Source organism: Amblyraja radiata, chromosome 3, assembly GCF_010909765.2.
Source record: "Amblyraja radiata isolate CabotCenter1 chromosome 3, sAmbRad1.1.pri, whole genome shotgun sequence".
NCBI lineage: Eukaryota > Metazoa > Chordata > Chondrichthyes > Rajiformes > Rajidae > Amblyraja > Amblyraja radiata.
Genome location: NC_045958.1, coordinates 79,101,019 through 79,128,132, shown reverse-complemented (window position 1 = coordinate 79,128,132; position 27,114 = coordinate 79,101,019). Strand labels below are relative to the sequence as shown.

Genomic DNA, 27,114 nt, shown 5'->3' with positions numbered 1-27,114 from the left:
AATTTGTAAATATCTAAAAAAGTGTGAATTAGGTAAGTTATATTTATTAGAAAGTTGTTCGAAAGATATAAAACAACCCTCCAAAAACAAATCACGAAAAGCTACTAATCCCTTCCTCTTCCATAACAAAAAGACTTGATCAGTACTAGATGGTTGGAAGAGAAAATTGGATAAAATAGGACTCGATACAATAAAATAATTTAGTCCAAAAAACTTACGAAATTGAAACCATATTCGGAACGTATGTTTTATTATTGGGTTAGTCGTATATTTATTCAATCTCGTAATTGTAAAAGGTAACGAGGCCTCTAGAATAGAAGCCACTGATAACCCTTGTAAGGAATCGCGTTCTAGGTTTATCCATCCTGGGCATTGGGTATATTCTAAATCTTTTGTCCAAAATGTTAAATAACGAACATTGACTGCCCAATAGTAGAGTCTAAGGTTCGACAATGCCAAACCACCATCTTTTTTTGATTTCTGTAAGTATTTTTTTACCTAGTCTGGGATTTTTATTCTGACATATATATGAAGAAATTTTGGAGTCTATAATATTGAAGAAATATTTGGCAATAAAAATTGGTATTGTCTGAAATAAATACAGAAATTTAGGTAAAATGAACATTTTAATTGGCCACTTGATTCGGCCAATTAAGGATAAGGACATTGGTGACCATTTAGTAAACTGATATAGTCAATTAAAGGCATAAAATTAGCTTTAAATAAATCCTTGTGTTTCTTGGTGATCTTAATACCTAGATAAGTAAAACTTTCGGTAGTCAATCTAAATGGAAACTGTCCATAATTCGAAACAAGATTATTTAATGGAAAAAGCTCACTCTTACTAAGATTTAGTTTATAACCAGAAAAACGACTAAATTGATTAAGTAATGCTACCATTGCCGGAATAGATTTTTCAGGGTTAGAAATAAATAATAACAGATCATCTGCATAAAGAGATAGCTTATGTATCTTATTCCCTTGGGTAATACCAAAAATATTAGGGGATTCCCTAATAGCAGTGGCTAAAGGTTCCAAAGCAATATCAAATAGTAAAGGACTTAAGGGACAGCCCTGTCTAGTTAAAAGTGGATCTCTGATTATTAGTAAATACAGAAGCCTGGGGTATAAGATATATCAGTTTGATCCAAGAGATAAAATTTGGACCAATCTTAAATTTTTCAAGTGTATTGAATAAGTATTCCCATATTACTCTATCAAACGCCTTCTCGGTATCAAGTGAGATGACACATTCTGGGGTTTTATTAGACGCTGTATGTACAATATTCATTAATCTCCTAACGTTAAAGTATGAGTAACGATTTTTAATAAAACCTGTCTGATCTTCAGAGATAATTTGCGGTAAAATCTTTTCCAATCTCATAGCTAATATTTTGGAAAGAATTTTGAAATCTAGTTAACATTGATATAGGTCTATCTGATGTCACTTCAGTAGGGTCTTTATCTTTTTTAAGAATTAAAGAAATAGAAGCTTCATAAAAAGAATTTGGTAATCTATTCCTTAAAAAGGCTTCTTTAAATACCTTGTATAGCCATGGAGACAATAAATTTGAAAAATACTTTAAAAATTGTACTGTAAACCCATCTAAACCGGGAGCTTTACCAGAATTCATTGAAAAAATTGCTTTCTGTATTTCTTCTTCCGTGATTGGTTCATCTAACAACAGAGACTCATTATATGGTAAATTTGGTAAATTCAGTTTCTTAAAAAACTCATGCATTATATTGGAATCAGTAGGAAAATCTGATTGGTATAGGGAGGTATAAAATTCCTGAAAGGAATGTGTAAGAATCTCCAAATTTCTAACATTCCCGAGTCAAGTAAAAAAGAATTAATAAAATTAGCTGATTTATTTGGAAGCACATGATCAGATGTAGACCTGTCAATCGAGGGATTCAGACAGCAATTGAAATCTCCACCCATTATTAAAAAGTGTTAATTTCAATTAGGAAAGGATGCAATTAACTTTAAAAAAACTCAGGGTGATCAATATTTGGTGCGTAGACATTCACCATAGCGACTTTTTGCCTATAAAGAACACCGGTAATCACCAAGGATCTGCCATATGGATCAGAAATTGTTTCATGGTGAACTAACGGAATTGAGGAGTCAATAAAAATAGAGACTCTTTTCACCGTAGCCTGTGAATTTGAATGAAACTGCTGTCCTCTCCAAAACTTGAAGAATCGTAACTTGTCATCTTGCCTTGCATGAGTTTCCTGAACAAAGATAATCTGAGCATTTAGTCTGTGAAGAACTTTAAAAAAAAGTTTTCTCTTAATGGGATGATTCAAGCCATTCACATTCCATGAAAGGAAGTTAATAACTTTATCCATATTGCTTGTAAAAATCATGTGAAATGTAATGGGTTAATTTCTTGAAGCCTAATAATTCATGATACTGGAAGAAGAAAAATGTAGGGCGGAGCCAGAAGTGACGACATTTCAGACAGTTTTGTAGTTCAATTTCTTCTCTTACCACTATTCTTGGACATATATGATCAGCCCTAGAAAATTATCTACCTTGGTACATTTTTAGACATCGAGCACTACCTCTACTATAACCTCTACTATCCTCACGCGTCCCTATTAACATTGCCCAGTTTCATATTCATCATGACTTTCTCCAAAATAAAAAGAGGAAAATGTATCCATTGAGGACCTCTCCCATCTCTTGGGGAGTCACATGTAATGTCTAATGAGGGCCCTATTCTCATCCTAGTTACTTTTATCCCCCTTAATATAGTTAAAAGCTTTGGGGGTTCTCCTTATTCTTTTCTGGCAAAGCTATCTCATGCCCCCTTTTTGTCCTATTGATTTCCTTCTTAAGTTTCCCCCTGATTCCCTCGACTCTACCAGGATTTAAATTACCGTATTTCCCGGCAATGAAGACGCACCTGCGTCGAAACCTTACCCCCATTTTGAGTTGCTAAATTTTGAAAAAAGGCTGGCGGGACATAGAATTTCTCACGCTCAAAAAAATAAAAAAATAAAATAAAGAAAGTAACATTTCAATTTGTCCAAGGCTTCCAGATCTCCTCCATTCTGAATGACTGAATGGGTGGGGGTCGAGGGTGACAGCAGGTGGAGAGATGGTGGGAAAAACGGGAGCACACCAGGACGTTGAATCAGTTGTGATCTTATTCAATGACAATACCAATTGAGGTTACTCGCACTGATACAGGAGTAAGCTCCACCGCCCGCTGTCCTGTTATCCATCGCCCACTGACCTGCTCCGCTCTATGATCTTTGCTCTTGAGCTGGTTACCTACATTGAAAGACGCGAACCGGGCAGTGAATGCCATGCAGTGTCACCCAGCGCAGCAAGTGAGGCCATGTCCTGCTCCCGGCGGCAGTCGGAATTTAAGGATTTGCAGGAAGCGGCTGACATGAGTGAGGGACGAGCGGCAGGAGAGAGGTGTTTAGACGGGGAGCACTGCCAGAGGTGAGTGGGCCGGCAGAAGGCGCTGAGGTGACGGCCGGATCTGCTGTCCGGTCCCGGCGACCGCTCGCAGCCACCCGAGCTACTTCCCTCCCCGGCCACAATGCGGTGGCTCCGTGCCCGGAACGCCACGACAGCGGTGAGTGAGTGAGTTGCTGGCATGATGCCCGACCCCGTCCTTCTCAACGCTCCTGGCCGTGCTGACCCGGGCCAGACTCCCCACACGCTGTGAAAGGAACTCTTTCCCCCCCCCCCCCCCCCAGTGGCGCTGTCCTTTTACAGCCGCTTCCCATCAGCTGCCAGCAATGAGGGATAGACTTGGCTATCCCTCAGTACAGCAACATCTTTCTTGATGTTGCTGTACTGAGGGATAGCCAAGTCTCTCTTGGCTAACAACCTAACCTTCGGCCTCCAAGACGCAGGTAAATTTTCGTGCCTTATTCTTGGGTAAAAAATAGGGTCTTCATTGCCGGGAAATACGATAATCCTAGCTGCTGTATCTGACCCACGTCTCTTACTAGTTTTGCTCTTCACTCTAACAGCAACTTGCAGACATTGAACTCTCACTATCTTACTTTTATAAGCCTCCCATTTGACAGACACCTCTAGATCTACAACAGCCTACTCCATGATCAAGGTGATCATTTTCCTATGTTATTAATGTTAATATATCAGCTTTCCAGCTTTTTCCTTCTCTACCTGTAAAAATAAACCACATTTCATATAGATACATATCTTTGTGGATGAGAGGAAAATGAGGCCGACCCAGTACCTTTGTGGAATTGGTTTACCTTTCAATTTTAAAAAAAAACCTCCTATTATCATTAGTTCTTAAGTGCAGATTTTGTTTGGTCAGTGATATATCTCTGTGATGGTCAAGCCATAGGCCATAATATACATGCACAGTGACATTTTAAAATAGTCTGGTTCACCATCGTAACTGCAGTACTTGAGTGAAATTACTCAAGTGGACATGCAAAATCTTTGCTTAGTTACTGTTGCTTAATGCTTTTATAGTTTTGTTTTTGGGGAACTAACTTGGGGTTTACGATTTCCATAAAGTAGAAGTCTTTTTTTCAATTGGCTTAATTTAACATTTGGAAAATGCTGATGGTTGCACCATTAATGTTACTTAGAATCAAACCTTTTTATGATCAATTAATGTTACGTTGTACAGAAACAGGAGTATATAAATAAGTAAGTTAGTTTATTGGCCAAGTATTCACATACAAGGAATTTGCCTTGGTGCTCCGCCCACAAGTAACAACATGACATACAGTGACAGTTATGAATGACTCAGAAAACACTAAGCATTAATAATAATAAAACGTTAATAATAAAACACCATTGATCAAGCATGTGAACCAACAAAATACCAGATCAAAGGGAGGCTACAGATTTTTGGCTGTTGAGTAGAGCAACTATTCGTGGATAAAAAAACTTTTTATGTCTGGCTGTGGCAGCTTTGACAGTCTGGAGTTGCCTTCCAGAGGGAAGTGATTCAAAGAGTTTGTGGCCAGGGTGAGAGGGGTCAGAGATGATCTTGCCCGCTCGCTTCCTGGCCCTTGCAATGTACAGTTCATCAATGGAGGGAAGGTTGCAGCCAATAAACTTCTCTGCTGATCGGACGATTCTCTGCTGATCTGACGATTCACTGCAGCCTCCAGGTGTCGTGCTTGGTGGCTGAGCCAAACCAGACCATGATTGAGAAGGTGAGAACAGACTCTACAATGGCCATGTAGAATTGGACCATCATTGCCTGTGGCAGATTGTGCTTCCTCAGCTGCCGTAGGAAGTACATCCTCTGTTGTGCCTTTTTGACTGTGGAGTCGATGGTAGCCCCCCACTTAAGGTCCTTGGAGATGATGGTTCCCAGGAACTTAAAAGTCTCCGCAGATGTGACTGCGTTGTTGATGGTGAGTGGGGTGAGGGGAGGGGGAGCTCTCCTAAAGTCTACAATCAATTCCATTGTCTTAAGAGCATCTAGCTCCAGGTTGTTGCGATGGCACCAGGACGCCAACTGTGACACTTCCTGTTTGTAGGCAGATTCCTTCCCATCCTGGATCAGTCCAATCAGGGTTGTGTCAACCGCAAACTTGAGAAGCTTGACAGAGGAGTCAATGGAGGTGCAGTCGTTGGTGTAGAGAGAGTAGAGGAGAGAGTAGGCAGCCTTGCGTTGCTCCTATGCTGAGCGTTTGCGGGTCCGAGATGTGCTTTCCCAGCCTCACATGCTGCTTCCTGTCTGTCAGGAAGCTGGTGATCTACCAACAGAGGGGTTCAGGCACAGTCAACTTGGAAAGTTAGGAGTGTAGTAGCTCTGGCACAATGGTGTTGAATGCAGAGCTAAAATCAACAAACCGGATCCTCGCATAGGTCCCCTGGTGGTCTAGGTGCTGTAGGATAAAGTGCAGGCCCAGGTTGACTGCATCATCCACAGATCTGTTGGCCCGATATGCAAACTGCAGAGGGTCCCGCAGGGGATTTGTGATATTTTTCAGCTTGGCCAGCACAAGCCTTTCGAGTGTCTTCATGACTACAGAGGTCAGTGTGACTGGCTTGGAGTCATTAAGACAAGTAATCCTTGCCTTTTTGGGTACAGGGACAATAGTGGAGACTTTGAAGCAGGCAGGGACAGTACATGTTTGCAGGGACTGGTTAAAAATGTCTGTATAGACCGGAGCCAGCTGTTTGGCACAGAGCTTAAGAGTAGAGAGGGAAACATTGTCAGGTCCTGGAGATTTTCGGCTTTTTTGTCCTCTGAAAAGCCTCTCCACCTCCTCTATTTTTATTGTTGATATTGGATATGTGATGTTGTGCAGCACAGAGGGTGTGGGTGATTGGTAAAACTCATTCAGGTCGTTGGTCAGCTGACAATTGTCCAAAGAGCAGGAGGCTTTCCTCTTGTAGCTGGTAATTTCTTGCAATCCCTTCCAAACTGAAGAATAGAATAGAATGCCTTTAATTGTCATTCAAACAGATTGGTTTGAATGAAATTGCATTTTCTACAGTCTTGTCAATTACAAAAAAAAACAAGACCCACACTTTGCACAAATATCCATCACAGTGAATTTCCAACACCTCCTCACTGTGATGGAAGGCAAAAGTCTTATCTCTTCCTTTGTTCTTCTCCCGCGGTCTAGCAGTCCAACTGCAGCGTCGAGGCGACTGGGGCTCCCGATGTTAAAGCCCCCGGTGGGCGATGGTAAGTCCCGCGACCGTTTAAGCCGTGCCGGGCGATGTTAGGCCCCGCCACAAGTAATTTCACCCCGCGATTCCAGCGGGAGAAGTTGCCGTTGCGGGAGCTCCGAAAAGCGGTCTCTAGCTGAGAAGAGTCATTAGCTGAGAACTTGCTCCTCAACTTCTCAGAGTACCTTTCCTTGGCAGGTCTGTTTCCTTTTCTCAGCTTGTACTTGGCCTGCCTGTAGAGGTCTGCATCCCTGCTCCTGTAGGCCTCCTCTTTAGACCGTCAGAGCTGTCTGAGTTCTGCAGTGAACCAGGGCTTGTTGTTGTTGTTGAACCATGTCCGGGTCTTAGTTGGAATGCAACTGTCCTCTCAAAAGCTGACACATGATGATACAGTGTCCGTATACTCATCGAGGCTTGTGGTTGCTTCCCTGAACACATTCAAATCCGTGCAGTCAAAGCAGGATTGTAGGTTCTCAATGCCCTCGCTTGTCCACCTTTTTGTTGTTCTGACCACAGGCTTAGCAGCTTTTAGTTCCTGCCTGTAGGTCAAAATAAGATGAACTAGACAATGATCAGAGAGACCCAGACCCGCAGTGATCGAGTGTTCTCTCCCCTCTAGTGGGGCAGTTAACATGAAGTCTGTATTTTGGAAGGTCACGGCTGAGGTTTGCTTTGTTAAAATCCCCCAAAACAATGGCCATGGAGTCCGGGAAGTCACTCTGTACCCGCATTACCTGGTCAGCGAGTTGCATTTGCGCCTCACGTATGCAGGCTTGGGGGGGGAATGTAAACTCCAGTGAGAATAAAGGAGTTAAATTCCCTCGGAGAGTAGAAGGGTTTGCAGTTTATAAAGAGGGATTCTAGGTTGGGAGAGCAGAAAATTTGACAGTACCGTGATGTCGCTACACCAATCCTGGTTGGTATAGAAGCATATTCCATCGCCTGTTGATTTCCCCGCTGCCTCCACTTCGTATATCATTTGTTAATGAACTTTGAGGACCCTAGAATTATCTGACCTGTTTTTTCTCCAATCATTGTTAACCTATATGAACCTTTGTTGTAAAAGTAATATCATTCCTGATCGCATCCATTTTCTGAACAATGTGAAGAGTTGCATGTCATGCTATAATTATAGTGTGGAATCTTGTGAAGAATATTGTACCCATTGCTACTCGAAAGCTATTTATTTTCATTTTGTCCTGGATAAGTATCATGTATACATGTTAACAAGTATCTGCATAATATAATGAATTGGAATTAATACAAATATTCATTCAGAGAAAGAAAAGGGTTAATATTTGTAGTCAGCGATTTTGCGTTAGCAGTTGCTGACCTGTTGTATTTCTGGCATTTTCTGTTTTTGAGATTTCAACAGGGCTCGTATGGTCCTTGGAAGTGCTTGAAAGACCTGGAATTAGAAACACTGTTTTCAAGGCCCTGAAAGTCCTTGTATTTATCATAGGTCCTTTTAAATTCATTTTTATGATAGAGATATTAATTCATAGATTTTATTTTATCACGTTTATTATGCGTATTTTATTCAAAGTTGGGAAACATTGTTACATATGTTTGCTAACAATGTTCCCTGTAGGAGGGTGGGGGAGCAGCATCGGTGTCCGGGGAGACAGTGAAGGTCGGCGACATCGGCGATGGCCCCGCCCGGGGAGGTGTTGAGAGTCGGCAGCTTTGGTGGTCCGGGCCTGGGTTTGGCCGGGAAGGTGGTGAAAGTCAGAGAGGAGGTGGATGTTGTTGCTGCTCCTCATGGTGGCAATCTCGGCCTAATGGTGGTCGGGCAGGTGGCGGTGCGATCCAGCGGTGGGGCTCCGGGCGGGCGGTCGAGTCGCGTGTCAGTGGAGGGACCGGTCTGGAGTGGGTGAGTGGGTGGGTGAGTGAGTGAATGAATGGGTGAGTGAGTGGGTGGGTGAGTGAATGTGTGTTGGTGAGGGTGAGTATGTGTGAGTGTGAAGGCCCAGAGTTACGGGAGTGTCGGGGCGTGTTAGTGCCGGGCCGCCACCTCTGTAAAAACACATGATTACCGTCTTTTTCTTAACTTGCTTGATAATTATATTTCATCATAATTAGTTGGTGCAACTGCAATATTTTGTCATATTATTAAATTAAGTATTATATGTTTTTTTGTACTAGCTGTACACTGGAATGTAGTGATTGGCTATAATCTTAATGGTGCTCCTGTTTGACAGCTCCGGCACCTAAACAATTAGCCCTGTAACACTGCTCACAAACTCCCCATGTATCATATAATAATGAAGAGTAAAATCTAAGCATCAAACTCATGTAGGTGCTTCCAATAAATAGGGGTCTGGAGTTTTCTGGGGCAAGTCTGTGTAGCAAGGTAGGACCACATGGCTAGAGTCACCATTATCTCCAAGTCCAACAGCATGCGCAGATCTGCCAGTGATGAGTGTTGAGCTGAAAAAAGTGCAACAAAACATAGAAGACAAACTCACTGAAATAAAAAACTTCTAAATAAGAAGAACTTAAAAAATGTTTATTGTATAAATAAGTTTATTGGCCAAGTATATGCATACAAGGAATTTGCCTTGGTGCTATGCTCGCAAGTAACGACACGACATACAATAACATTTAAGAATGACGCATAAAACATTAATAATAAAACATTATAGTTTAAGCATGTGAATGAAATTAAAAAACAGAGCAAAAGGAAGCTACATACTTTTAGTTATTGAGTAGAGCTACTGCTTGTGGAAAAAAGCTGGTTTTATGCCTGGCTGTCGTGGCTTTGACAGTCCGGAGTCGCCTTCCAGAGAGAAGTGATTCAAAGAGTTTGTGGCCAGGGTGAGAGGGGTCAGAGATGACCTTACCCACTCACTTCCTGGCTCTTGCAGTGTACAGTTCGCTGCAGCCTCCGGATGTCGTGCTTGGTGGCTGAGCCAAACTAGACCATGATGGGGAAGGTGAGAACAGACTCTATGATGGCAGTATAGAATTGGACCATCATTGCCTGTGGCAGATTGTGTTTCCTCAGTTGCCGCAGGAAGTACATCCCCTGTTGGCCCTCTGTTGAGTCGATGGTGGTCCCCATTTCAGGTCCTTAGAGATGATGGTTCCAAGGAACTTAAAATACTCCACAGATGTTACTGTGGTGTTGTTGATGGTGAGTGGGGGGAGAGAAGGGATGCTCTCTTAAAGTCTACTATCAATTCCACTGCCTTAAGCATATTGGGCTCCAGGTTGTTACGAAGCCACCAGGACGCCAGCTGTGCACTTCCTGTCTGTAGGCAGATTCCTCCCCATCCTGGATCAGTCTAATCAGGGTTGTGACGTCCGCAAACTTGAGAAGCTTGACAGAAGAGTCTGTGGAGGTGCAGTCGATGGTGGAGAGCGACTAAAGGAGAGGGGAGAGTACGCAGCCTTGCGGTGCTCCGATGCTGAGGGTCTGCAGGTCCGAAATGTGCTTTCCCAGCCTCACATGCTGCTTCCTGTCTGTCAGGAAGTTGTTGATCTACTGACAGGGGTTCAGGCACAGTCAATTGAGAGAGTTTGGAGTGTGGTAGCTCTGGCACAATGGTGTTGAATGCAAAGCTAAAATCAACAAACAAAATCCTTGCATAGGTCCCCTGGTGGTCTAGGTGCTGGAGGATGAAGTGCAGGCCCAGATTGACTGCGTCATCCACTGATCTATTGGCCCAGTATGCAAACTGCAGAGAGTTCAGTGTTCGTGATATTTTTCAGCTGGGCCAGCACAATTCTTTCAAGGGTCTTTATGACTACAGAGGTCAGTGCGACAGGCCTGTAGTCATTAAGACCAGTAATCGTTGTCTTTTTGGGTACAGGGACAATAGTGGAGACTTTGAAGCAGGCAGGGAAGGACAGTACGTGTTTGCAGGGACTGGTTGAAAAGCAAAGTTTTCCATTATCATGGTTTTAGATTGAACAACTGAGATGAGAAAATGGACCATCAGTGCACTATTGAAGTACGAATGTAGTTTAGTGTCGTTCTGTGCAACCTGGACTAATGGATTGACTGATCACCTTCTCAGATTTCCCTGAAAATCAGTGTCTGTACATCAGAGCACACAAGTAACACAACAGAAAACAAGGTCTCAACTCCAAATTCCAATGGCATTTGGTAATAATTCGAGCTATATCATTGGTTCATAACTTCGAAGGAACTGTGAATTGAAAGTTGATTTTTCTGCTGTGTACTTTGTACCAGAGGTGTGCAAAACATGATTTTCAATCAAATCTGAGATGGTGTCCAGCCAACCTTCTTACTTTTATTTGGTAAATAATCAAATCATCCAATACCAAGCAATATATATACCAGTCTCTGATAAACCATCAATTTTTGGCTGGATTTTGCCCCTTGAAAGTGGGATTTTTGGACCTTGAAAGTCCTTAAAGCCCTGAATTTATAGCTGTTCCAAATGTACGAACCATGTTTCAAACATTTGTATAATTTTGCATTTATATCTTAATTTTGATTAAATTCACAAGGTTACCAACTTGTTGTCAACTTCAATGTTTTATCTTCAGACTGTGTTCATGCATAATGCAGAGTAGATTGAAACCTCCAGCATGTCCATGATTTAATGATAAGTTTGAGTTTATGGTATAAATATCTCTGAAATAACATTATTTTACAATCCATGCTAAGCACCTTTTGTGGAATGTTATTGTGTGGATTGCACGAATAACTGAAATGTTTTGTCTGACATTTGCATTGCTTTTTGTAGTCTTCCACTATCAAGGCCTGCTTTTGCTAAAGATTTTCGGGACCATGCAGAACAACAGCATATTGCAGCACAACAAAAAGCTGCCTTGCAGGTATGTTTTAAACAGCTTTTATTACTAATAATATGACTTGAGAATTATATTCCCATTTGTCTTTAGTGAAAAAAGCAGATTGAGGACTGTCATTTTGCTCCATTGTGAACCTTTTATATAATTTTAATTGTCTGCCAAGTCTCAATGTTTAACATCTTGAAATCTACTAATATGTCAGAATCACTAAACTGTTATAGTGTGGAAAGCAGTCATATGAACTGTGAAATGAACATATGAAAGTAGTCTTATGAATTCTGCCAACTCCTGTAATCCTGTCAGTACTGTCTCCCTTTTTATTACCCCTCCATAATCCCCCACATGGCTCTGCAAGTTATTATCTTTGCTCGCCTAGTTTCATTTTTAAGATAGTGATCCAGTTACCATCCTTCCAGGCAGTGAGTTCTAGATCCTAACTACTGTTCATCCTTGCAATACTCCTTTATCTTTTGCACATATGTTTTAAATCTGTGTGTTCTGATCTTTGAACCATTTGCTAATGCTTCCCTTTATGTACCCTGACTAAAACAATCATGAGGCTTATACCTGTGTCTAATCTCTTCACCACCATCTTTGCTTCGAGGAGCAAAGTGCCCCACCTTTCGCACTCTACCTTTCATAGCCAAATTCCCACTATTGAACCATTTTGAGGAAATACTTTCTGCACCCCTTCCAGGACTTCGTTATTAATGTATGTTTACTAGTTCATTACATTTAGCTGGAAATATTGCATTTGCTGTTATGTGTAAATATATTTAAATCAATGTCAAACAACATCAATTGGGAACTAATCTAGGTTATCAGTTGACTTTGTATTAAATTGAACATTTCTGTTTAGAACAAAAATCTAACGCATATTCTTTCATTTGATCCTCAGCATGCACATGCACACTCATCAGGATATTTCATAACTCAAGACTCTGCTTTTGGAAATCTTATTCTTCCTGTATTGCCTCGGTTGGATCCAGAATAAGCATTCACAAAGACAATTTCAATGTTGGGGAGATTCTTTTCAGAAATCAGACTACTTGTCGCATTTGAAAGAATACCAATAAGGGATGTGAACTTTCTTCAGTTGATGCTACCAGTGGATCATGCGATTTCATCTTGCAAGTTCAGTGTACATTTGCCAGAGGGAAGCAGATGCCCAGTTTCTGTTAACCATTTAATTAGAAACATCTCTGGATTTCATTTGACTGTCCCTCATTTATGATTAAATTCACCAGCAATGAAAGATGCCAAGTTTGCCCAAACAATTTAAGTGACCATAATCTTGCGCACAGATTTTATCTGCAAGAGACTTAGTACATTATATACTGTATGGAGGTTCATCATTATAACCAATTCAGCCTGCTTAATGCAAACAATGTTCCCTGATTCATTGTTTGTATTCTATTTAACGTGGGTTATAGAAACGTGTTAAAGCAAAACCACCTGTACTTTGGCAATGTGCTGCACTTCTAGCTTGTAAACAATTTGGTTATTCCCAAAACAAAATTGCAAAATCACTAAACCAGCCTCTTACGGCATTTAATGATTACATATTTTTTAAATGGGTTACAGCAGACAATTGTGATATTGAGTAAATGTCATAGATGGTATGAGGAGCAATCATGTCAAAGAATTGTCCCAAAATAGGAATGCTATTGGAATGTAGGAAAGAAAAGGCTCCCTCAATGGTTCAGCAATCTCTATTCAATGAGTTCCTGGCCTTGATTCCAAACAGGTGTAGGGTCAGTTTGACGTTTTCTAGCTGGGGGTACGACATTTAGCCTTTGGTTGAGGGGAGACTAAAAAAACAGACAAGAATTCCACTGTTGAACCTGTGTTGCTGGTGTAGGCTTCAGGGTAGCATCTGGTGTAGTCGTGCTGTTTAATATTCAGCAAACAGGTTTTAATGTCCAGATTGGACAGATACCAGAGGGTAAATTGTGCCTTGGCAAGGAGCCAAGATCTGGATGGAAGGGACAAATGTTAAGTTTGGTTAAAAAGTGTCAATTGGGGCAGTAACAAATTGTTCAACTGGTTTGCTAAAATTGGCTCCAATATATAGAGCGGATAACTTGATCCCTTTTCCTGCAAACATCTATCACAAGTTTGTTTGTTGTAACAGCAAATTGTTTCCTAGTTGTAATTTAAAGGTGTGTTTAGTTTAGTTTACAGATACAGCATGGAAACATGCCCTTCGGCCCACTGAATCCACGGCAAACATCGATCACCAGTTTCCACTAGTTTTATGTTATAACTTTTTCATCCACATTAGGGGCAATTTTACAGAGGCCTATTAACCCGCATGTCTTTGAGATGTGGAAGGAAACCGGAGCACCCAGAGGAAACCCATGTGGTAACAGGAGAAAATGTAAACTCCACATGCACAGCGCTCGAGGTCAGGATTGAACCTGTGTCTGGCGCTGTAAGGCAGCAGATCTACCAAGTGTACCACTTACAATAACATCTTTGGAGCCAATATTGCACAGAATTAAATCACAAACTCTTCAGCTCAACTGGCTTGTTTTCCTGTTTGCATGGAGGATGTATAGCCCCCGTTGCACCCCTCATCGTAGGAATAGAAGTTTCAAGCCTGCTTTGCAACCAAAGAACTCAAACTGGTGCAAATCCATTCATTTTGATGCAAAATAAATTTGAATGACTTGTATATTGTGAAAATAGAATTGTTCCACCATTTTATAAAATGTTAATCCCACAGAGGAGGCAGATAGGTCCAAAGAAAACATATATTACTTTTAGGTGATAACTTGTGTTAACTGGATCTGCACAAAGGAACTGTTTTTGTAAATGACTGTAACTACGCAAATAGTCACTTTATTTTGTCTACTTTTATTTGGTTTAACCATAATTTGAATGAGTCAATTTGTGTTTGTGCAGTTATACATGTATTCTCTTGGGCATCAGGTGTTTGATTTACTACAGAATATAAAAAATATTGTAAACATGCGAGTCAAACGTATCAAATTAAGTATCTCCCAGACTTTGGTAAGGCTCCAAGAGTCGTATTATAAAAGGAGTAATTGTTTCGGTGGAAATTGAAAAATTATTTCCAGGTAGGTGTGCTGCCCACAGAGTTGATCAGTATGGTTCATTCAAATATTGATATAATTGCCTGCCACTTGTGATGTTTTAAGAGTGTAATAAAATTGCTGGTTTTTGCAATGAATTTTAAAACTTATTTCATACTTAATGGGTTACCTTTTGTTTGTGCTCCTCCGCAACAGCAGAATTTCTGCAGGTGTCTGCATTCCTTTTAGTTACGACACGTGTGAACATGTTTCAAAGACATAACGGTGAAAACAAAAGAAAGTGAGAATGCTCAACCTTTTCTACTGGAGTCCCTGACCTTGACTCGTTTTGAGATGGTTGAGAAATATACGGACTGGAATTTGGTTGAACATTCCCAAGTTGCTATGTTGGGATTTGAACTTTAATCCAGTTGAGCAATGGTATTCCACCATGACGCTCTTGCAACTGTTTGTCAACCAGTAAAATGCATGCTGATTAATTTTTCTATCTTCTGACCTTGGGCTGATACAGGGAGTATACAGTAAATGAGGATACTGAGAGCTGTGGAATAACGGGGATCTTGGAGTACCCCTCAGATTCCTATTAAATCATTTCCCCTTCATCCAGTGCTGTACAGCACAAAATTACTTGTTTGGAAGAAGACAACCACATTCCTTAAAAAGAGCAGTTATTGATTACATCACACTGTTCAATCTTGAATCCTGTTTCATGCAATGATGGAAGGGACAGAGGAGTAATATGAGGCCAACAGTCTGAACAACACCATACACAGCTGGAACAAAACCTGCTTAATTCTTAAACTTCATACCATTTGTAATAAATGCCAACATGCAATTTGCTTTAACTGCTTGTTGGATCTACTTGCTTACTTGTGATTCATCGATTAGATCACGTAGATCATTCTGAACTTCCAAGTTTGCAGATGATACAAAAGTGAGTAATATTGTAGATAGTGAAGATAGATGTCAAAAAATTGCAGCAGGATCTTGATCAGTTGGCCAGGTGGGCTGAGGAATTGTTGATGGAATTTAGTACAGATAAATGCAAGGTGTTGCATTTGGGGAGGTCTAACCAGGATAGGACCTATACAGCGAATGGCAGGGCCCTGGGGAGTGTTGTAGAGCAGAGGGATATAGGAGTGCAGGTACATGGTTCCTTTAAGGTGGTGTCACAGGTAGATAGAGTGGTCAAAAAGGTGTTTGGCACATTGGCCTTCATTAGTCATAGTACTGAGTATATATGTTGGAGGGTCATGTTGAAGTGATATAAGACGTTGATTCGGCCGCATTTAGAGTATTGTATTCAGTTCTGGGCACCATGTTGCAGGAAAGATGTTGTCAAGTTGGAAAGGGTATAGAGAAGATTTACGAGGATGGTGTCAGGACTCGAGGGTCTGAGCTTTCGGGAGATGTTGTGCAGGCTGGGATTTTATTCCTTGGAAAGCAGGAGGATGAGGGGTGATCGTACAGATGTGTATAAAATCATGAGAGGGATAGATTAGGTAGACGCACAGAATCTCTTGCCCAGAATAGTCATAGAGTGATACAGTGTCGAAACAGGCCCTTCGGCATAACTTGCCCGCACCAGCCAACATGTCCCAGCTACACTAGTCCCACCTGCCTGTGCTTGGTCCATATCCCATCAAACCTGTCCAATCCATGTACCTGTCTAACTGTTTCTTAAACAATTGGATACTCCCAGCCTCAACTACCTCCTCTGGAAGCTTGTTCCATACTCTCACCACCCGTTGTGTGAAAAAGTTACCCCTCAGATTCCTATTAAACCGTTTCCCCTTCACCTTGAACCTATGACCTCTGGTCCTCGATTCCCCTACTCTGGGCAAGAGACTCTTGTGCATCTACCCGATCCATTCCTCTCATGATTTTGTACACCTCTAGAAGATCCACCTGCTCTCCAATAGAGACCCACCTACTCAACCGCTTACTATAGCTCACACCCTCTAGTCCTGGCAACATCCTCGTAAATCTTTTCTGAACCTTTTCAAGCTTGACAATATCTTTCGTATAACATGGTGCCCAAAACTGAACACAATATTCTAATTGGGGTCTCACCAACATCACAAGTAGAGGAATCGAGAACTAGAGGACAGGTTTAAGGTGAAGGGGGAAAGATTTAATAGGGATCTGAGGGGTAACTTTTCACAAAAATGATGTTGGGTGTATGGAATGAGCTGCCAGAGGAGGTAGTTGAGGCAGGCGCTATTGCAACGTTTAAGAAACAATTAGACAGGTACATGGATGCAACAGGTTTAAAGGGAAATGGGCCAAACACAGGCAGGTGGGATTAGTGTAGATGGGACAATTTGGTCTGTGTGGGCAAGTTGAGCCGAAGGATCTCTTTCCACACTCTATGACTATTTACTGCCTCTTTCCATTCAGATAAACCATCTTTTGATTCCACTTACTGAAGTGCATGACTTTGCACTTCTCTGTGTTAAACTCCATTTGCCCAGTCACTCAACTGTCTAGAATGTGTCGCAGAATCACAATGCCCTCAAAGCAACATGCCCTTGCTTCTGCTTTTGTATCATCAGTAAACTTAGAGACTTTACTTTTCATTTTCCCCTCCAGTTTACTGATGTAAATAGTAAACAATTGAGGGCTAAAAAAATGTCCACTAGTTGCATCCCTTCAAACTGGAAAAGACCTGTGCTAAAACTTCCTCCAGTACCTTCGGCTCATGATTTATTTATGCACTATATTGACAGGTCACCTATCAATTTTCCTTTTCACAGGATGGCATGGTGGCGCAGTGGTAGAGTTTCTGCCTTACAGCGCTAGAGACTCGGGGTCGATCCTGACTACAGGTGTTTGTCTGTACAGAGTTTATACGTTCTCACCGTGACCTGCGTGAGTTTTCTCCAGGAGTTCTGGTTTCATCCCACAAACCTACAGGTTTGTAGGTTAATTGGCTTGGTAAAATTGTAAATTGTCCCTAGTATGTAAGATAGTATTAGTGTGTGGAGATCGCTGGTCAGCGAGGACTTGGTGGGCCGAAGGGCCTGTTTCCACACTGTATCTCTAAACTAAAATTAAACTAGCAAATTGGCCACACATGACCTGCCTTTCATAAAACCTTATTGTCAATTTGATTATATTTGGCTTTCCTAAACTATTATCATTTCCTCTGTCATTATAGACTCCAGCATCTTGAGCCTATTTTCCGGACGTGAGTTTAGATACAAGTGCATAATTCAGCTCTGGCCACGGAGTACTGCGGCGGTGGGCACAGATATGTCGCCATAATGTGGGTTCGGTGCTATGGGGTGCAGGATTCACACTGGCACCGTACAATTTGATTTCAATTAGCATTTCTATCCCAGCCTTCCTCCACACTTTATTCTTGTTAGAGGCTGGCACATCCTTATCAATTTGAGGAATTCCCAGATAAAGTTGATACTACAAAATGAAATGTTTTTTGATTGTAGCTGAGGGCAGATGTATCCAGCTTCCCGAATCAGGGAGAAATATTCTCCTTTTAGACAATAGACAATAGGTGCAGGAGTAGGCCATTCGGCCCTTCGAGCAAGCACCGCCATTCAATATGATCATGGCTGATCATCCCCAATCAGTACCCCGTTCCTGCCTTCTCCCCATATCCCCTGACTGCGCTATTTTTAAGAGCCCTATCTAGCTCTCTCTTGAAAGCATCCAGAGAACCTGCCTCCACCGCCTTCTTGAAGCAGAGAATTCCACAGACTCACCACTCTCTGTGAGTAAAAGTGTTTCCTTGTCTCCATTCTAAATGGCTTACTCCTTATTCTTAAACTGTGGCCCCTGGTTCTCGGCTCCCCCAACATCGGGAACATCTTTCCTGCCTCTAGCGTGACCAAACCCGTAACAATCATATGTTTCAATGAGATATCCTCTCATCCTTCTAAACTCCAGAGTGTACAAGCCCAGCTGCTCCATTCAAAGGTTTCAAAGGTTTCTTTATTAGTCACCTACACCAATTGGTATAGTGAAATACTTGTTGCCAATGCAGCACATAAAAAAAGAATACAGACATGACAATAATAAAGAAATTTAAACATAAAAGACATCCCCCCACAATGGTTTCCATTATGAGGGAAGGCACTAAGTCCAGTCCCATCCCCATAGTCAGGCCTATTGAGGCCTCCACAGTCGCCGCTACGGAAGCCCGATGTCCAGGCCGTTCTCGCTGGGTCATGGTGCTCCGGCGTCGGGAGAATCCTCTCAGCGGCATGGGACGCCTGGAAGGGCCGCCTCCTTACTCGAGACTGCGGCTTTTGAAGCCGACAGGCCGTGCTGGATGGAGCTCCACCACTGGCGATGTCGGCGAGAGATCCCAGGCTCCCGATGTTAAAGTCAGCGCTGCCGCCCATGGCTGGCCGCTCCACAGTCCTGCAGCTCCGCGATGTTCACCTGCGGTCTCAGCATTCCGGAACTCCAGCACGGCGACCTGGGCAAGGCATCGCCCGCTCCGCGATATCGCTACAGCGTGTGCCGCTGCCGAAGCCAAGGTTCTGGCCGGCCCCCTCAGGAAACGCCGCTCCAGGCCCGCTGGTAGACCTGACGGACGGGTCGACGGTGCAGCCCGGAGAAAAGCTGCCTCTCCGACCAGGTAGGGACCCTGAAAAGTAGTTCCCCCCCCCCACACCCCACATAAAAATGACTAGAACTCCAGAACAAAATACTTTAACTAACTAAAAATTAAAAAAAGAGATGAAGAAACGGACAGCTGCAGGCTGGGCAGCCATACCATACAGGACGGCGCCCCCTCTCAGCATATGACAGTCCCGCCATCCCGGGAATTTATCTACATTAAACTTCATCTGCCATGCATGTGCCGACTCCCCCAACCTGTCCAAGTCACCCTGCATTCTCATAGCATCCTCACAGTTCACACTGCCACCCAGCTTGGTGTCATCTGCAAATTTGCTAATGTTACTTTGAATCCCTTCATCCAAATCATTGATGTATATTGTAAATAGCTGCGGTCCCAGCACCGGGCCTTGCAGTACCCCACTGGTCACTGCCTGCCATTCTGAAAGGGACCCGTTAATCCCTACTCTTTGTTTCCTGTCTGCCAACCACTTCTCTATCCATGTCAGCACTCTACCCCCAATACCATGTGCCCTAATTCTGCCCACTAATCTCCTATGTGGGACCTTATCAAATGTGGGACCTTATCGTTTGAGAGAAAGGTGTGAAAAACTAACTTCTGGGAACAACATACTTGGGTCTAGTGTTGTTTTTGAATGGCCTCCAGTGTTGACCACAGAGTTTACCAGTGAAAATAGGCCCCAAGCTCGGCTAGCAAGAAGCTGGGAACTACTGTTCTTTCAAAGAATGGATTTCAGGGTGAACAGCTCGTATGAGATATTCATATTGATCTTTTATTGATTTAATATTTCAAAAATGCCCATGGTTACAGTGAACAGTGCTGCCCATTGAAAAGGAGCAGTTCTCAAGATATTTTGAAACAGTGGTCATGTGGTTATGTCAATTGAATTATAAAGGCAATTTTTGAAGCATCTACAGTCATGTAAGTATCCTGATATTATATTCCCTCTATTCTGGTGTACATAAGATGCAAAATAATTGAAGTACAAAGTTTTCCATGACCGTGGGATGTGCCTGAGTTTTAAAGGCAGCGTTGTGTAATCACTGTTGTAACATGGACACTAGGATAGAGTGAGATTCCATGTGATAACGATCTCATGTTCTCCAAAATGGCACAGGAGATTCCTGATATTGTGTCCAGCACACAGCTATCAAAATAGATTAACTGGCTATTTACTATTCATGGGAGATGAAGCATTTCAGGATGTTCCAAGGATATGAAGGAATTTTAATAAAAAATATCCCTTCTATTCCCATTCATCCTTATGGTCTGTTACGACGCATGGGGAAATTTTTTACCAAGCTAAATATAAACAAGGTCATGTGCTACTGACCCATGCCACTTGCTTGTTGCTCAAACTGGCTTGTCTCTGTTAGGCTGGGAGAGTCACAGTTCTGCAGGGCTACCAGACTGTATCAGGCAGATGGCAAAGTGCTCCACCTTAAAAAATAAACAAACACAATGTTTTCATCCACTCTAGGCCATTTGCATGACTGACTACAGCGGCATTGATTAGATGGTGAAGCCCATGATGCAGAGATTCCCATCTCTCCTGCAATAGACACTTAATGTTTGCTCTCTCCAGAGACGGGATCAGATTAGGTTCCTATTGAGCCCATTCTTGATTAATATTTTAATTCTATCTATCACATGTTATTCCGCAACACCAACCCCATCAAAGTTTGTAGATTATTTTTCATTTTAAATTGACCCTCCTCACTCCCTATCCCAAGGCAGAGCCACGTTCCCTTGTTTAAAGAGAGAAATCAAGGAATCACTCCACACTTCCTGATATGTACGTTCTGTGCATTACTGTAACATTTTCAGAGTTCCAAAGCAGCCCTGTTTTTATTTCTGACGATTCTCTCCAGTAAGCAAGTTTTCTTTCTGGTAGTTACTTCCCGGGGCATTTGTCACCCTTGCTGACTATGCCATCAATTTGCAAGTGGTTCTAAATCTCCGGGTGATCCCTTTGCATGCAACTTATTTATTTACAGCCTGAAAAGAGTGTAATCCAATGATTCCGAAGTGCCCACACACAGAGTGTGCTCTGCACAGCGCTCTTTAATAAATGTACAACTATATTTGGAAGAAAAACATTAAAATCACACACAATCCAGCAACCAATTAAGAATCAGCCATACCCATTCTCCCTATAAATACAACATTTCGGCTAATTCCAAGAACTACAGAAACATAACATTCTTAGAGGAATGGACAGGGTTCCCGATGTTGGGGGAGTCCAGAACCAGGGATCACAGTTTAAGAATTAGGGATCAATTAGGACTGAGATGAGGAAAAACTTTTTCACCCAGAGAGTTGTGAATCTGTGGAATTCTCTGCCATAGAAGGCAGTGGAGGCCAATTCACTGGATGTTTTTCAAGAGAGAGTTAGATTTAGCTTTAAAAATGTTTACATTTGAACCCTTATCAGAAGGGCTTAATAACGACTATGAGTTGATTTTGAAATTACAAATAGATATATTTGATAAAATTAAGAATGACTGGGAAAGAGAACTCCAAATGTCTCCATCTATAGAGAAATGGGAGAGGATTCTTCAATTAGTTAATACTTCCTCAATGTGTGCAAGACACGCGTTGATACAATTCAAGGTGGTTCACAGAGCTCATATGTCAAAAGATAAGAGCTCGTTTTTATGGTCATATAAATCCTACCTGTGACAGATGTAATTCTGAAGTGGCCTCATTGACTCATATTGATACTATTTCTGTAGTTTTAGGTATTGATTTACAACCTCATCCTATTACTGCAATTTTTGGGCTACCAATTTTAGATTCTATCCATCTGTCCCGCAATTTTGCTAGCCCTTGCTGTCTCCTCCCCTTCCTTAACCCTCTAGCTGTCTCCTCCCACCCTCCCATCCGCCCGCCCTCGGGCTCCTCCTCCTCCTCCCCTTTTCCTTCTTTCTCCCCCCCCCCCCACCCCCCATCAGTCTGAAGAAGGGTTTCGGCCCGAAACGTCGCCTATTTCCTTCGCTCCATAGATGCTGCTGCACCCGCTGAGTTTCCCCAGCAATTTTGTGTACCTTCGATATTCCAGCATCTGCAGTTCCCTTTTGAACACTTTGTCCCGTTCCGCCCATTGGCTGATTGCTTTTACCACATTAATTGCCAGAAGATCTATTTTATTTAAATGGAAAGACTCTAATCCTCCGACCACACTCCATTGGTATTCTGAAACGATATCATGTTAAAATTTAGAAAAAATTAGGAGTGACATTGTTGAACCCTTGGGTAAATTTGATAGGACTTGGGGAAAATTTATTCAACATTTTCATATGACAAAAATTGTCACCTCTCCAACTGTTATAATAATTATTTTACCTTTATACGGTGGAGCGGACTTGACGACAAACAGGGACTTAAATTGTTGAAATTCTTTGCAGCTAAGATTCTGTTTTGCTTTTTTTCCTTTTCTCTTTTTTTCTTTTTTTTCTTTTTATCTTTTTGTTTTTATATATATAAGTTCTCTTTTAAACACAACTATATTTACATAGAGACCGGGAGGTCTATATTCAATGTGTATTTTGACACTGGACTCATTTTTAGGTTATGCCTGTTATTCATGTAATCCTGATCCATATGTATCAATATCATTGTTATGTTTCTATGTTTATCATTATTTTTTTGTTGTCTTGTTGAAAAAAACGAATAAAAAGATTTTAAAAGAAAGAAAGATTTAGCTTTTAGGGCTAATGGAATCAAGGGATATGGGGGGAAAAGCCAGAACGGGGTACTGATTATGGATGATCAGCTAGGATCTTATTGAATGGCGGTGCTGGCTCAAAGGGCCGAATGGCCTACTCCTACACCTATTTTCTATGTTTCTATTTGCATATGTATTCTAAATCAAAAACTTATATTGCTTTGATTCCTAAACAATCCATGTAATTTGAGGTTGTTGTTTTGCTTCATCGCTGGGTCTGAGCCATCAACATGGGTTTACACCTAAGGTCAGAAAGCAGTATCAGTGACTGTTGCTGGATGCTAGTTTACACCAAAGATAGACACAAAAAACTGGAGTAACCCAGCAGGTCAGGCAGCATCTCCAGAGAAAATGAATAGGTGACATTTCGGGTCAAGAACCTTCTTCAGACTGAGAGTCTTGGGAGAGGGAAAACGAGAATATGTAAAGGTATGCAGAACAAATGAATGAAAGGTATGGAAAAGGACAAATCAAAGCCAGCAACAATGACCAAGGTAAGAAGCTCACAACAGTCCATTGTTGGCTGTAGAGAAGGTGATAACGAGTGATACAAATAGTGAAACTCAGCAGGACGACATTGAACCACCGGGTGGCGCCAGCAATGGCTGCCTCGCCAACAGTATGTCTGTCCCTTCCTTTTTTTTTTTTTTTAATAGCATGTGTTAAATGTATGTTTTTAGTGTTATTTAGCTTGTTTTATGTGGGGGTTGAGGAAACTTTTTTTTAGTCTCTGCAGCCAAGAAAGGGTAGACTTGCCTTGGGGTCAAACTAACCCCTGGACAGAGGGACAGTTGGCCTCCAAAGAGACTGAGTTGCTTGCACCATACTCATGAAAAATGTGGGATGATCCCATGGACACAAATCAGATGCTGAAAGGGGCTCACGAGGTTGATGGAGTAAGAGTATTTTCACAGACTGGACGTTCCAGAAGGAATGAAGATAAGGGACGAGATGAAGAAACATTTTCTTTGGACGAGAGTTGTAATTCTTTGCAACTCTCTCTCGGAGAAGGCTGTGACTGCAGTTGTTCAGTATATTTGAGAGAGGTTGACTTTTGGACACAATGTGGAGATAGTAAATTTAGGTTCGCAAAAGATTGCAGATGTTGGAATCTGGAGCAAGTGCTGGAGGAATTCAAAGGGTCAAACAGCATCTGAGTCTAGTGTGCAGAAGGGTCCCAACCTAAACATTGACTGTCCATTTCCCTCTACAGAGACAGACTGGCCCACTGAGCTCCTCCAGAAAGCCAGTTCCTCCAGTAGTTGGTTTCTTGCTAGTGAATATAGGGATTGGCCACAAAAAGCTTTATTGACTGGTGCTGTTGAAGCAGGCTCGAGCAGACTCCTTCTTGGAGTTCTTATGTCCTGGGGGTGGGCAGAACAACAGGGTGGGGGGGAGAGGTGCAAAAAACTGGAGTAACTCAGCGGGTCAGGCAGCATCGCTGGAAAAAGGAATAGGTGATGTTTTGGCTCGAGACCCTTTCCAGAATCTGAAAAGGTTCTCAATCTGAAACATCACCTATTCCTTTTCTCCAGAGATGCTGCCTGACCCACTGAGCCAGCCTTTTGTGTCTATTTTCAGTTTAAACCAGCATCTGCAGTTTCTTTCTAAACAACAGGGTTAAAGGGGTCAGGGGATTATGCAAATGGCCTCTGGAACTTTGCCTTGTAAAGTTTCTACCAGTCAAAGAAGAGCAACAGCTTAGAAAGACAATGATAACCTCAGTCACAGTGGACCAAGAGAAGGACCGGAGTGCCATATAAATATTAACGTTATGTTCATTCTCATATTTGGTATTTCACCAATTTCGTTTCCTGAATACCTTAACACACTATTCCAAAAAGGATGAACCACTGATCTATGAAGATGATCCAAGTGAAGAAAAATACGGTAGGAACTACGGTAGGAATGGATATAGTGATTTTTTTTTTTTAATTGACATGCCAATTTTAATTTATAATTATTTCATGTGTTGTACCGTGGGCTTTTTCTCTTCCATGTGTCGTTATATGATTTGCATTCACATGGCACCTTTACAGCCAGTTTTGATTAGCTACTGCTCCAACGTAGAAAATGCAGCAGCTGCTTTGTACATCGCGAGCTTATACAAACTGCAGTGTGACAATGATTGATTCATCTATGGATTAGTTGATTTTCTTAGCCATGAGCTACGCAGACACAACACAGTTAATAATCTCTCTTCGGGTCACTTACATCCTCAGCAACTACTTGGTTTATACAACATCTTGAAGGCAGTAGAATTTACCAGGGCACTTTGCAGTCGTATCATTGAACAAAAAAACAGAGCATGCCAGAGGAGATATTGGGATAGGAATTGGACAAAGAGTTAGAGTGTCTTTGTAACATGGGGCAAAGATATTTAATAAATATTTATGAAAATCAACTTAAGGAGAATTGGTTTATGTACAAGCATCAGTCACCGGTGACTGCTTGTAACTTTGGCATTTCTGACGTAGAAACAAGAGATGGCTTCGGAGAGACAAGATTAAACAGTGCAGACATGGGAAAAGAAAGTTCACCATTTCAGGCTGTGAGTGAACTGGTTGGAATGGGGCCCAGTGAGCAAAACCTCATCTTGCTGGATGACACTGGTATTGGAGGAGAATGGTATGTTTAACAAAAGCTGCAGAGAGGTTAGATATTATCAAGAGCACAAGGGATGTCAGCTGTGATTTTAACCAGAACCAATTTGAATCTGGATGGGGTGGAACCTGAACTGGACAGACTCAAACACAGACAAAGATGGGGACATAAGAGACGGCAGATGCTGGAATCTTAATGAAAAAGCAAAGTGTTGGAGAAGCACAAAGTGCTGGAGAAACTTAGCAGACCAAGCAGCACCTGTGGAGGGAAAAGGACAAACGTTTCAGTTTGCAACTGAAGGAACCTCGCCTGCCCTTTTCCCTCCATAGACACTGCCTGTCTTCCTGAGTTCCTCCAGCATGTTGTGCTCCTCCAGTAGATAGAAGGATGGGCAGCAATTATGGAGACAACGACATGTATTAAAGTGGCTAGCCTCTCACTTTTGTGGCTAGCCTCTCAATTTTGTACAATTATATTCCATCTGCCATGGACTCAATACTCACACGTTCTATATCCCCTGAAGATTCTTTACATTCCCCCTTTGTAGCCCTGCTTAGTTTTCTATCATCAATAAACTTAGAAATATAACATTTGGTTCCCGCAACCAAATTGTTGAAACATGGATTGAATAGACGGGGCCCAACTCCAATCCCTGTGCCACCCCATCGAAGCCAATCACCAACCTAAGGAACGCTTGTTTATTCTTATTCTGGTTATTAAACAATCCTCAATCCATGGCAATACATTACCCCAAATCCATATGCTCCAAGTCATTGACCAATCAACCATGCAAGAAATTATCTGAAACCTTCGAAAATTTAAATCTACTCTAAAATTTATTCTATTGTCAGGTTTTCAAAGGACTCCAACTGACTAATCAAATATGAAACATAGAAACATAGAAAATAGGTGCAGGAGTAGGCCATTCGGCCCTTCGAGCCTGCACCACCATTCAATATGATCATGGCTGAACATCCAACTCAGTATCCTGTACCTGCCTTCTCTCCATACCCCCTGATCCCTTTAGCCACAAGGGCCACATCTAACTCCCTCTTAAATATAGCCAATGAACTGGCCTCAACTACTTTCTATGGCAGAGAATTCCACAGATTCACCACTCTCTCTGTGAAATTTTTTTTTCTCATCTCGGTCCTAAAAGACTTCCCCCGAAGAAGGGTTTCGACCCGAAGCGTTGCCTATTTCCTTCGCTCCATTGATGCTGCCGCACCCGCTGAGTTTCTCAAACATTTTTGTCGACCTTTGATTTTCCAGCATCTGCAGTTCCTTCCTAAACAAATCAAATATGATTCCCTTTTATCAATCTGTCTGGCCTTACTATTACTATTGCTATTACTATTTTCTTGGTGTTCTTCAATTCTTTCCGAATGTTGACATTGCTGACATCATCTTTTCCTAATTTGTTTTTCTTTTTACTTATGGTAGTAGTTGACCGCTGCTTTCCTGATTTGAAGATATGTATGAATGCAAAATTGAGCATCACAGGTACTGATCCTTAATAATTCTCAAGGATGAATCTTGTACCTTTGTGTAAACCAGCATCTTCACATCATCGCGTGCTTTCATGTGGTCCTTCCTTTTCCAACTTTGAGCTCCAAGGACTGAGCTAAAACACCAAATGTCTTCCTGTTGAGCTGTGACTAGATCATTCTGAGCTATCTCA

At 41.8% G+C, this 27,114-nt stretch overlaps 1 protein-coding gene across 2 annotated transcripts in view; it reads left to right on the top strand.

Moving 5' to 3' along the window:
- Positions 1 to 14,626, top strand: part of LOC116971216 (INTS3 and NABP interacting protein) — a 48,187-nt gene extending 33,561 nt beyond the window's left edge. For both annotated transcript variants that reach the window (XM_033018187.1, XM_033018188.1), the window contains exons 4-5: positions 11,368 to 11,458; positions 12,333 to 14,626. In XM_033018187.1, coding sequence (XP_032874078.1) covers positions 11,368 to 11,458; positions 12,333 to 12,428 — 187 coding nt within the window. In that variant the 3' untranslated portion in view covers positions 12,429 to 14,626. The remainder of the gene's footprint in view (positions 1 to 11,367; positions 11,459 to 12,332) is intronic.
- The last annotated feature ends 12,488 nt before the right edge of the window (positions 14,627 to 27,114 follow it).